At 15.6% G+C, this 14,040-nt stretch overlaps 2 protein-coding genes across 2 annotated transcripts; one reads left to right on the forward strand and one right to left on the reverse strand.

Moving 5' to 3' along the window:
- Window positions 1-458: 458 nt before the first annotated feature.
- On the forward strand, window positions 459-653 carry BO87DRAFT_322223 (uncharacterized protein; the record flags this gene model as incomplete). Its single annotated transcript, XM_025619966.1, has 1 exon — window positions 459-653. A coding segment is annotated over one exon (195 nt), but the record flags the coding sequence as incomplete, so codon positions are not given.
- Window positions 654-4,092: 3,439 nt separating this feature from the next.
- On the reverse strand, window positions 4,093-4,317 carry BO87DRAFT_322222 (uncharacterized protein; the record flags this gene model as incomplete). Its single annotated transcript, XM_025619965.1, has 1 exon — window positions 4,093-4,317. A coding segment is annotated over one exon (225 nt), but the record flags the coding sequence as incomplete, so codon positions are not given.
- Window positions 4,318-14,040: the final 9,723 nt, after the last annotated feature.

Raw genomic sequence — 14,040 nt, forward strand, 5'->3', positions numbered from 1 at the left:
AAAATTAACTAAGATTCTTCTTAGAAAATAGTCTGATTCTATTATTAATAACTATATTTTAAAATCTTTATATTAATCTATCAATATAAAATTGATAATAATAATTCAGTATATTATTTATTCTTTTTTACTATCTAATTTAATAAAATAATCTAAAACTCAGTAAAAGTATATATTATTATTAAATTTTCTAAAGATATTTAACTACCGGAGAAAAGATTTTTTAATTTATTTTTAAATCTAGAAATAATCCTAATCAAGCTTTAAGAATTCTGAAATATATTTTTTATAAATTTTTTTTAATAACTTTTTTCTTATAGCCCTGCAGACCATGTTATTAATATTAGATTTAATAAAATATTTTCTTATAATCTTATATATTCTCTATCAGAAACTGAACTTAAGATTTTATGAGAATATATTAAAAAAATTTAAAATTAAATTAAATTTAATTTTTTAAAAGTCCTGCAAGAACTTTTATTCTTTTTATATTTAAAAAAAATAATAATTTATATCTTTATATAGATGACAGGGGCCTTAATAAGATTTTTATTAAAAATTATTATTTTTTATTTTTTATTTTAAAGATTCTTGATAAAGTCTCAGACAGTAAATATTTCTTAAAAATTAATATTAAAGATACTTATTACTGAATTTATATTAAAAAAGATAATAAATAAAAGATAATATTTTATATTTAATATAATCATTTTAAATATACTATTATACTATTTAAGCTAATTAATATTTCTATAATATTCTAAAATTATATATATACGATACTTCATGGGTTTCTTAATAACTTTTATATAATATATCTAGATAATATTTTTATTTTTTTATTAAATAAAAAATCTTATACAAGGCATATTCATTAAGTGTTAGAAAAATTATAAAAAGCTTAACTTTATATAAAGTTATTTAAATATTTATTTTACCAATTCTAAATTAAATTCTTAGAATATATTATTAATATTAATAGAGTATTTATAGATCCTTAATAAATAAATAATATTATCTTATAATTAATTTCTAAAAGTTACTATGATATCTAGATCTTTCTAGAATTCTATAATTTTTACTATTAATTTATTTGAGATTATTTATAAATTATTTTATTTCTTATTTCTCTATTTTGTAGAGCAGTTAACAGTCAAGAATTTAAGAAATTTTATTTAAATATATATAAACAGTTTTTTTTATTATTTAATTACTATTTTTTAGTAAGCTTCTTTACTAATATACTTTAATTCTATGAAATTCTGATATTCAAAAACTGATATATTAAAAAAAGAAATAAATAATATTTTATTCTAATTTAAGAATAAAAATATATTTTATTTAATTATCTTCTAGTCTTGTAAGTTCTCTAATACTAAGTTAAATTATAATATTTCAGATTAAGAATTATTTATTATTATTTATAAAAATAAATAATAATAATAATATTTTAAAGATGCTTTCCAGAAAATAAAAATTTTATTTAATTATTTAAATTTATAATTTTTCATGTATTAAACTAAATTGAATAAAAAATAAACTTATTAGCTTATAAGTCTAATCTCTTATAATTTTATTATTAAATATAAAATAAAAAAAATTATTGATCCTGATTTAAGAGTAATTCATAAATATATTATTTCTAATAATAAGAAACTTAATTAAAAAGAAATCTTAGTTTAAATTTTAAAATATATAAGATTATCCTGGATTCAATACCTGTATTATATTAAATTTAAAGAATTCTAATAATTAAGCTGGTATAGAAACAGCTGATTAAATTATTTAAAAAAATTTATTTTAAAAGAAATTTATTCTTTAATTTATAATATTATAAATATATATTATATAAGTTTTATATTCAGATACATGTAATTCTGAGCTTTAAGAAATAATTTTATATTTATAAAATAAAGAACTAGAGATATAATAGTAAAAAATTATTATTTAATAAAAATAACTAGACTAAAAATACTGGATCATTAAAATTATAGATTATTTATATTTTAAAAATTGTTATTATATTCTATTCTCTGAGATATTATACTAAATATTTATTTATTTATACTATGATAATTTATAATAAAATATTTTAGAAAAATATAAATAGAAGCACTGCTATAAAGAAAATTCTATTAAAATAAATTATATCATAATATAACTAAATATATCTAAACTTGCTTAATATATTAAGACAATACTACTTTAAAATATTAATTATATAATAATTTTAAATTACTATTAATTCTATTTTATTTTTTTATTAAATTAATAATAAATTTTATCATAGAACTATCTCCAGTTATTCAATATAAAAGAACTATTAATACTATTCTTATTATTATTAATTTATTCTTAAAATACTGTTTTTTTTATTATTTTATTAATAATAACTGCTCCAGACCTCACCAAACTATTTTATAAATAAATTAAATTAATTTTTAGATTTTTAATAGATATTATATTTAATCAAGAATTAATCTTTATAAAAAAATTCTAGTTAAATTTAGTTTATAATACCTATATAATCTTGAAAATTTTAATAATATTTTATTCTTAAACTAATAGCTAAACGGAACGGATAAATCAGATTCTAAAATATTATTTTTAATATTATTTTATTTAATTTAACATTAACTGGCCTATTATATTATTAATTACTTAATTTATTTCTAATAACATAAACAATATAATCACGGGTCTATCTTCTTATAATATTCTATATAATTATTTACTAGATTTTTATCTCAGAATTAAAAATAATTTTTATTAGTAAAAAATCCCGGCTATACAGGATTAAATTAAGAAGCTTAATAAAATAAGAGAATAATTATAAAAAATATAATAAACAGTTATAAAAAATAAAAAAAATATTATAATAAGTACAGAAGATTATTCTTCTTTAGAAAGATTTAACAAAGTTATTAATCCAGAATTTATAATTTAAAGAATTAAGAAAATTAGTTCTAAAATTTATAAAATCTTTTCGGATTTTTAAATATATCAGATTCTAAGTGTATTGCTTATATTTATCTAAGAAATATAAATAGATTTATAATATATTCTATATTTCTTTACTAAAATTATAAAATATTAGTTAAAATTATAAAGAACTACTCCTGATACCAGAACTAGATAATAAAAATAAATAAAAAATTAAAGAAATTATAGACTACTAATATTATAACAGTTAAGATTATTATCTAATTAAATAGAAAAAATAGCTAAGTAAATATAACTAATAAATTTCTAGTAAAAATATAGAAAATATACTTAAAATTATAAAATAATATTAGAAATCCCATAAGAAACATAATATATTAAAAAATTATAAGATAACTATTAATAAATTACTTTATACTCTCTAAAAATAAATTATAGGAATATTAACCTGTTAATATTATTTATTAATTATATTATCATAAATTAAATATATTAATAAATATAAATTATCCTGCTATACAGTAGTAAAAAATATTTAAATATATTTAATTATATTTATTATCTGTTTATAAATTAAATAATAATAATAATTAGATTTTTTTATAGCTCAAAAATATTAACCAGGAAAGTCAACTTAAGAAAAAAATATAAAAATCTATTATTAATTTAATAATATTATTCTTATTATCCAAAACTGTTTTTAAATTATTAATATCTAGATATTAATATATGCTATAACTTTTATAGAGTTAAGAAAATTTTATAAAACAGAAATCTAATTTATATATTTAAAATTATCTAGTAATAAATATAACAGTATTTCTATTTTATAAATATTATAATTTTTAAGAAAAGCATGGAGACCAGAATAAAGAACTAATTAAATTAATAAAATATAATAGATTTTAATAAACTTAGTATACTCAGTAATAAATCTTTAATAAAATATTAATAATAAGATTACAAAGAATATACTTTTTAATTATAATAAGAACTTATATATTTTATGGTTTTGGTACTCTTTAATAAGAATTTATAAATATAAGTATTTTTTATATTATTAAATATCTTTATAAGAATATAGATCTCTTTATAAATAGTTTATTTTATATTATTATTTTAATATGTTTTATTTAAGATAACAGCAGCCTATTTAATAATCTTAATAAAATTATAAATATTTTTTAAAAAGCCAGTCACAGGCTTAATAAATATTAATAAATTATATATATATAATACAGAGTATATAAAATTTATTAAATTATAAATCTTCTTCTCTTTGGAACAGAAATAATATAAAATAAATATCTTTATATCTAGTAGATAACTAATATTATATAGAAATATTCTTTTAGAATTAAAGTAGTAATTTATTTATATATTTTAAATAATATATATAAAAGTTATAGCAAGCTCTGATGGAAATATTCTGCTTAAAATACTTTTTTCTTTTAATTATTATAAAATAATTAAGAATAAGACTGATATTTAATAATAAGATAATAAAGATAATATAGAATAAAGAACTAAATATAATTAAAAAAAAGAAAAAATAATAAAGAAGACTACATACTTAGATACTAAAAAGAAAAAAACTGTAGAAAAAAAAAGAATATATAATAAAAATATTATATTTATATTTTAATATATTATAAAAACTCTGCACCCTTGTAAATTATCTAATAATAATAAATATATATAATACTGATAATATTATATAGAATTATTATATAATACTATTCCAGGTGTGTATTTCTGGTATCTCTATTTTTTATTATAAATCTACTACTATTCTGAATCAGGGATATATAAAATTATCTTTAATATCTGAGTCAGATAGCTCGCTCCAGTGAAAAAAAGTATTATTTATAAATAAAATAATCTAGCTGTCAAAGTCTTAGACGTCGGGATGATATATTATAATAATTCTAAAAATTATAAGATTATTAATAATGGTTCTGTATTTTATTAATATCTATAAAATACTGATTTCTTTACAGGAGACTACTGATCCCGCAAGAATCAGTTTATCTCGTGGATATAGGCTACCTTTGTCATTATTAGATGAATCCATTATATTTAGTGGTTGATTCCTTACCTAGTCAACAGGCCTTCTACCCTGACAAGTAAATATCACATTAATATTCTTATGAAATTCTTTTATTAAATTTCTTATTTACTTATTTATTTATTAGTTTCTTACTATCTGTTATACTGTTCCTACAGTATCTGTTATATTCAGTATTTGTATATATATCTGAATATTTTTTAAATAATTACTTATTATTTTATTTACTATTTTATTTATGAATTTTAACTTAGTAATTATCTTTGTAAAGAAAATAAAATTTTTAAAATATATTAGTCTATTTATATAAAGTATAAAGCGGGCTGTTTATTATATATATTTTAATAATAAAATATTTATAAGATCAAGAAGTACAGCCAGGTCTTATATAATAGTAATAATCTTAGTATCTATATTACATTTTTATATTTTTTTAAAGTATATTATATTTTTATATATAATTAATATATAAAATATTATTTCCAGATCCCTGTATAAGCAGGAGTCTGTATTAATATTTTTAATATTATATATATAGATATTAAAACTAATTTTTTATATAAAATTATATAATAATATTTTATTTAATTAGAGAAAGATTATTACACAAGACTGTATTATAAAAAATAAATTTTAATAATAATTTTTATAAATAATATCTGTACAGGAATATTTTCTATTCTTTTTTAATCTATATATCTAGCAGGATATAAGCAGAAGTAAAAGATTTTATTAAAATAATAAAATTAATTAGAAATTAATTTTTTTAATCTTATCTCTTACTAGCTAATAATTTAATTAATCTTAATATTAATAAATTTATTCTTTATAACTTCTAGATAAGTAGTAATCCAAAAATAATAAATATTAAAAATCTACATTAATTTATTATATAACTTGAATATTTTTAATAATAGATATTAGCTAGATTTTTAAGCTGGCTTCTAAAGTATTTTTAATATTTTTTAATTATTAGGATAAATCTTGATCTAGAATTAATTAATAAAGAAATACATTAGATACTACTTCTTTTTAGAAAAAGTAAAATTTTACTTAATTAAATAGAAAACTAGTAGTAAACTAGCTATTTCTATAATTAAAATATTTTATTCTATTTATATACTGAGATAAACTTATTAAATTAATAAGAAATCTAGATATATTATAATTATATTTATACAGCTGTTAATACTAGAGCTATTTATATAAATTTAAATAATTTTAAAAATAATTAGCTTTTATATTTTATATCTAAGAATTAACTTATTTTTATTTCCAGTGATAAAAATTTAGAATAATGATTATTATAAAAAATCAGTTATAGAATATATATCTCAAGATCTTATATATTAATATTTATAATAAGAAAAAAGTTATTTTCTACTAGTTTGAGCAGGCTGTGCAACAAAAAATTAAAATAAATATAATAATATTAATAAATATTTATATATATAAATATATTTATAATCTAGTTTAGTACTTAAATTTTTTAAATCTATAATTATTTTAATATTAATAATTCTCTGTATTTTCTACTATTATTTTTAAAATTTAATTTAAAAATAATAAATTTCTCTGTCTGCCTATTCCACGGGAAATAAAAATAAAATCAATTAAAATTTTATAATTCTGTCCTTCTATAAGACCCCTTATAATTATAATTATATTATTAATATATTTAATATTATTTATATTATTTGAAAAGTTCTCTTATATTATGATATTTATATTTACATATTATAGAAAATATATAAGATTAAAAAAAGCAGTGATCCTTGTAGAATACTTATATTAATTTAAATATATAAGATAATATATTTTAATAAAATTAATATCATATAATATTATTACAGAAAGCTTTAAAATTAGTTAATATATATAAATAAAATATAATATTTATAAAAATTATATAGCAGCCGCTCGTGGGATATATTAAAAATTCTAAAAATATTTTAAAAAAATAAAAATTATATTTTCTATTTTTTATCTCATATATATAACTTCTAGTATAATATATAAAATAGTTTTTATATCTTGATTTTTATAATTTTTAAAATAATTATTTAAAAGCAGTCTGTAGATTTTAACTAGATAATTTAATTAATTTATAAGTAAATTCTCTATAATCTTGCTAAACGTATTAAATAGTATAATTTATTAATAAATTTTTAATATAAAAAAATTAAATTAATTAAATTTATAAAAAATTATTATTTTTATCTCACAAAATAAGCAGGATAATAATTAATTTTAATATAATAATTAAAGAGATTAATTAATATAAAAATCAGGATTTTAATAGCAGCCTGTAATATTTAATTAAAAATTATATTTAAATCAGAAACTTTATTAAATATTTCAATAATTTAATTTGTTTTATATTTATTAAACAGGAGTATTTTAATTAGCTTAAAATAATAAAAATTATAGATATTATTAAGATTAACTATTAAAAAAACAAAAAGAAAATATTTATTAAGATTTCTATCTTCTCTTCCAGGAGATAATATATATTATTTAAATTTTTTAATAATAATATATATATCTGGTAAGCCTTCTATTTTTAATTTTTAATATAATTTTTTATATAAAGATTATATTATTAATATCTGTGATTTACTATTAATAAATTATCTTATAATTTTTATATACAGTATATTTACATATTCTGGATATTTAAAATATATAATATATATTCATTATAGAGCCTTGTAGCTGAAATATATATAATAATCTATAATATTTTATTTAAAATGTATATTTAACTATAGTAATTCTCAATAGACTTTATTAAAACTAGATCTTATTTATTAATTCAGATAGATTTAAGAAACTGCCTGATTAATAACTAGAATAACAATTTCTATAATATTTATTATATATTAATCAAGCTATATAGTATTTTTAATTATATTTATAATTAATATCAGTAAATATTTATAAATAATCTTATTTAAAATGACAATATTTAGATTTTTCTAGTTTTAGTAAGATTTACTCTTGCAGGACAGAAAGAAGATAATAAATTTAATTTTTATTAATAAATAATACAAATATTTATATATATTTATTATATTTATATATTTAATTTAATTTTTTATATTCCATGATATTATACAGAGATTAATAGTTATATTAAATTAAGTTTCTAGTGATTTCATATTATTTCTAGTATTATTATCTATATTATTATCTATATTATTTTTTACATTATTTTCTAATCTGCTATTATCCAGGTCTATAATAAAAATTATATAAATAAATAGATACTACTCGATGAGCTGTTTTGAATTTTAAATATATTCTATATTATTCTTAGCTATAGAAAGATAATTTAGCCCTATCTAGAAAAGATTATATATATATTAGAATTCCTGACTATAATATATTTAATATTAATTATATATATTCAAAATTTTAAGTAAAATATAGATTCCCTTATTTATTTCTATCCACAGAAAATTATAAATATCACATATAAAAATTAATAATCATATTTACAAAATCTGCTCAGGGGTATATCTAGGAATTTATCTAGAAATTATTTAAATTCTAATAATAATAATATATATAAATATATATATATATATATAGATACAGATTATTTTTTATTAAATTATATCTGAGTAAAGCAGTTCCTGATTTTTATTAAAAAATATATTTCGAAATCTTTACTACAGATATTAATCTATAGTTTTTAGATTATAATTATTATTTAGTTTTATATTTTTTATCTTATAATAGTAAGTTCATGACTTTATTAAATAAATATTAAATATTATATTATAGAATCTTTAGATTCTTATTTAATAAAGCTTCTCTTAAGATTATATTATTTATATTTTAAGTTATTATAAGTTGAGTTTTTTGCTTATGTAGAAAAATAATTTATAAAATAAATAATCAATTCTGATATATTATTATTATTCAAATTATTTATTATATTATTTATTAAAGTTTTTATAAGTCTAGTATAAGCATCTCCCAGTATTATTTTAAAGAGAATTATATCAGAAATAATTAAAATTATATTCATTATATTTATTATACTTGAGATAGCCTGCCAATAAAACAGTAATACTAGATAATAAAAATATAAATAAAAAATTATATTTTAGAGAGTAGTCCAGAGTAGAGAATATTCAGAAATCTTGATAATAAAAAATATATAAGCCAGCTAGATAAGATTATTAATATACTAAATATAATATTAGATAAGATAATAAATAGAATAATAGATATTATATCAAAGACCCTAGAGAAAATACTAGTAAATATACTAAGTAAAATATTAGAGATATTAATAAAGCTTAACAGTGTATTTAAAAAATATTAAACTAGATCATTGAGAATCTTATATTAGAAAACAAGATATAAAATTAGATTTACAGATTTTTATAAAAATATATTTTAATATTTAACTTTACTAATCTTATTAATTTTTATTAAGTTTATTAATTTTATTAATTTTATTAATTTTATTATTTTTATTAATTTTATTAATTTAAATATCTGTATAAATTAAATTATTTTATTTATTTTTATCTTTATCTTCTTCTCTACTAGCTTAGATATCTTTATTAGCTTAGATATCTTTATAAAAAGTAATATTAGTAATTTTATTTTTATTATAATTTTAGTTATAAGTAAGGCATTATCTTCTGTATTATATATTTTAATAAAAATTTTATAATAATTACTACTGCTGTTATTCAAAAGATCTTATAAATTATTAAAATTATTTTTTAAATATAGATATTTACTCTACCACGTTAGTAATTAACTAAAAATAGTAAGACTAGATATATTAGAAATATTTAATATGAATTTATCTAGATTTTACAGTAAGTATTACTTCTCAGTATCTTTTTAATAATATTTTATTTAAATATAAATTCTTTTTGTTTTTTATAATATTATTTATTTATAATATTCAGGTTGCTTGCCCACAAGTAATCAAATAAAAGTTTTTTTCAATTATTATTATATCTAGAAAAAAGTACAGCTTAATAAATAATAAAATATAATTATATGATTATTTATATAATTTATGTATTTTAATAGATAGTACAGAGCATAGTATTACTATTAAAGCTAATATATATTTTAAAGATTTATTACAATAAATAACTGGTAGTATTATTATTTATAATATTATTATTAAAGACTCTGGTTAGGGTATTCTAACTAGAAAATCTTATAAAAAATTTAATTAGAATATTTTAATTAAAGAATCTTGCTAGAGCTGTTTATCTGTTTTTATTTTTTATTATAATAATAAAATTGATTATAGTAGTAAATTTAATTATTAGAATATTTCTAATTTATTTTATTTATATAAAGATTTCTTGTATAGAGCTTTATACAGGGCTTTATATTAAATTTTATATAACATCTTTTATAAGATTCTGTACAGGAAATCTAATTAGATTATATATTAAATTTTATATCAGGTTTCTTGCAGGAACTGGTACTGGTAAGACTAAAATATAAATACTAAAAATTATAAAAAAAATTAATATCAAAAAACTATGCTAATTATAGCAGCTATAAAAATAATTAAATTAAATATAATTAAATAAAATATATTAGACTGTTCTCTTCAGAAACTATACTTTTAAATTATTCTAAAAATTATAAAAATAAATTTTTTATTTTTATTTTTGTATTACTTAATCTAGGTATTCCTGTTAGATATAATATTTTTTTAAATTAATTTAATAAGATTACTTACAGTTAATATATTTATATAGATTTAATTATAATTTAATCTTATAGTATTTCTTATTATAATCTTTAATATAATATAAATATATTATCTTCTAAGCTGTATAAGTAGGATTAGTATACTTAAAATAATAATAATAATTATATTAATGTGATAGGATCTACTTGTCAGGGTAGAAAGCCTGTCGACTAGGTAAGGAATCAACCACTAAACGCAATGGATTCGTCTAATAACGGCAAAGGTAGCCTATATCCACGAGATAGACTGATACTTGAGGGATCAATAGTCTCCTGCAGAGGAATCGGCACCTTTTAGGTGTCGATAATGTGCAGAACCACTATCGATGACCTCACGACTCTCGTAACCACTATAATACGTCATCCCGATGCCCAAGGCCCCGATAGCTGGGTTACTATATCACAATTAAAGAATCTTATTATATAGATTATATAACTCTATTCTTAGAATAAGACTTTTTAAAAATAATTAATTTTATAAAATATTATTTATATTCCGGAGGTCCCGGAAGATAATAATCAGAGAAAAATTTATATTAAAATATTTTTAAATTATTATCAGTCTATTCTACTAGTAGTATTTAAGTTTTAATATTTAGATTAACCTGTAACAGATCCTTCTTAATCTATATTATTATCTTAAAAAAATAAAAAAAATAAAAATATTATAAACTAGAATTATATATCAATAATTAATAATATAAGTAAAATCACTGTAAAATAAAAAAAGCTAAATTATATTACTAAGTTCTTCCTGTTCTGTGGCTGTACTGGTATAAAAATTAATATTTTTATTTTAAAATATTTTAATAATAATAATTTTAATAGAGATAACTATAAAAAAATACTAGATAAGAAAACTTTTATCTCTTATTAAATTATAAAATTAATAATAATTTTATAAAAAAATTTCAGCATATACTATAAGATATATATTAAATTTTTCTCTTATATAAGTAATATAGATATAAAAAATAGTAGTGATAGCAGGTATAAGAATAATTATATAAATTAAAATAAGGATTAGGGCAGTAATTAGAAGAATTAAAAATAAAGAAATAAGATAATATTATTAATTATTTTTTATAATTATTGAAAGACCTGCCTGGCTTCTAGAATTATTAATAATTACATTTTTGAAATTTTTTCCCGATATAGTAAATATTTTATTATAAAATAATCTATAAGCAGAGTTATTAGTTATAAGATATATCTAGTAAATAATTTAATTTAAAAAGATTTTTAATGTAAGTATCAGATTAATTATAATATATTATATAATCTATTTATAGTATATTATGAATTTATAAATTTAAATAATAATAAAATCAGGATTATTAATTTTTGAAATAAATTATTATATTATTTAAAGTAGTAGTGCCTAGTAATTATAACAGTATATAAAAAATAAATATAAATATATATGAGAAAATAGAGACTTATCTAAAGAAATATAATAAATATCTAATCTAGTATACAGTAGTAGGTATTTAAGCTTGAATAAATATTTTATTTAATCATATACTTTTGTATAAAGGATTTTCTTTGATAAATTAATCTCTATAATAATACTAGCAGTGCTGGTAATGCTAAGAGTTAATATATTATAAATATATATATAAAGAGATTACAGACTAATCCTGCTTTTTAAGATTAAACAGAAATCCTGTTTAAAATATTATAATTATTTATATATATCAAAATATCTGCCTAGCAGAAGTATTCTCTGGTATAAATATTTATTTAGTAAGTTTCTTTATTATTTTATTGCTATCTTTACAAGTATCTTTTATATTAACTATATTAATTATAAGTGGGTCAGCCCCCTAATTCAGTATATTTCTTTAAGCAAAGATAAAAAAAATGTTTATTTAAAAAATATCTGAAGCAAAGATTCAGGAAGATATAAAAATAAAGAAATATTTATTTAAAAAATATTTAAAGCAAAGATTCAGAAAGGAGTAGATGTAAAGATAAAAAAACATTTATTTAAAAAGTATTTGAAGTGAAGATTCAGGGAGGAGCAGATCAACTAAGATATGGGATATAATTTTTATCTACTTTATTAACTATATATAATCCTGTCTATTTATTCTATTTACTTTATTTTATTTATTTATTTTTGTTATTTATATATATTTTTTATATTTCTTTCCTTTCCTCTCTCATGTTTAATGTTCTAATTGAAGTATATTAAATAAAATTATTTAATTAATTTTTATATAATTTAAAATATTATAGCTAATTACTTTTTTCTTTGATCAATATTATAAATATTAATTATTTACTAGAACTGCTAGTATTTATTTAATATATACTTAATAATATCAAAATAACTAAGATAAAATAGTTTAAACTAAATTTCTAAAAAAAGTAATCAACTGATAATTCTCTTAAATTATGATAATTAGAAAAATCAGATTAATTTTACTTTATATGAAAAATTTTTTAAAATAATCAAATATTATTTTATTAAACAGAAAAGCTGATAACTATAAAAAATTATTTAGGAAAAATTTAATAGAATATATAAAAAAAATTCTAAAAGAATTTTAATCTAGTTTTTATTTTTATAAATAAGATAAAAACAGAATTAAATATTATTATTAATAAATGTAATATAGTTATCCAGAAATAGAATAAATTAATTAAAAAATATAATATATAAATAGTATTAATAATATACTATATAATTTATAATAATAAAAAAATTAAAATTTCTAAATCTAAGAAATCTTTGAAAATTTCTAACCTTTTAATTTAATATTTAGTAATAAAAAGATTTTAATTTCTAAAAGTTAATTAATTATAACATAGCAGAAGCTGGAAGTTAATATAAGTTATTTAATTATCTTAATAATTCAATCTATATATATATAAATACTTATTATAAAGAATATTTAAAAATATCTAGTTTTATAATTTTATCTGAAAATAATTAATTTTTATAAGTTTATTACTGATATACTAAAGTATTTAAAAATATTTTTTATTAATTTAAACATAATGCTTGATAGCAATACTAAAAATTAAAATAAATATTAAAAAAAAAATTATATTTTCATTTCTATGTTTTAATATCTGGTAGTAGAGGCTAGTATTATTAAAATTTATGAAAAAGATATTCTATATGAATAATTATTTTTAAAAGTTAAAAAAATAATTATAGTATAGTTTAAATAAATTTTAATTAATTTATTAAGTTTTATGCTGATGCTTTAGATTTTATAAATTAATTATATTATTCTTTTAAAAGAATTAATTTATTATCTTATTATATCTTA

Source organism: Aspergillus neoniger (assembly GCF_003184625.1).
Source record: "Aspergillus neoniger CBS 115656 unplaced genomic scaffold BO87scaffold_69, whole genome shotgun sequence".
NCBI lineage: Eukaryota > Fungi > Ascomycota > Eurotiomycetes > Eurotiales > Aspergillaceae > Aspergillus > Aspergillus neoniger.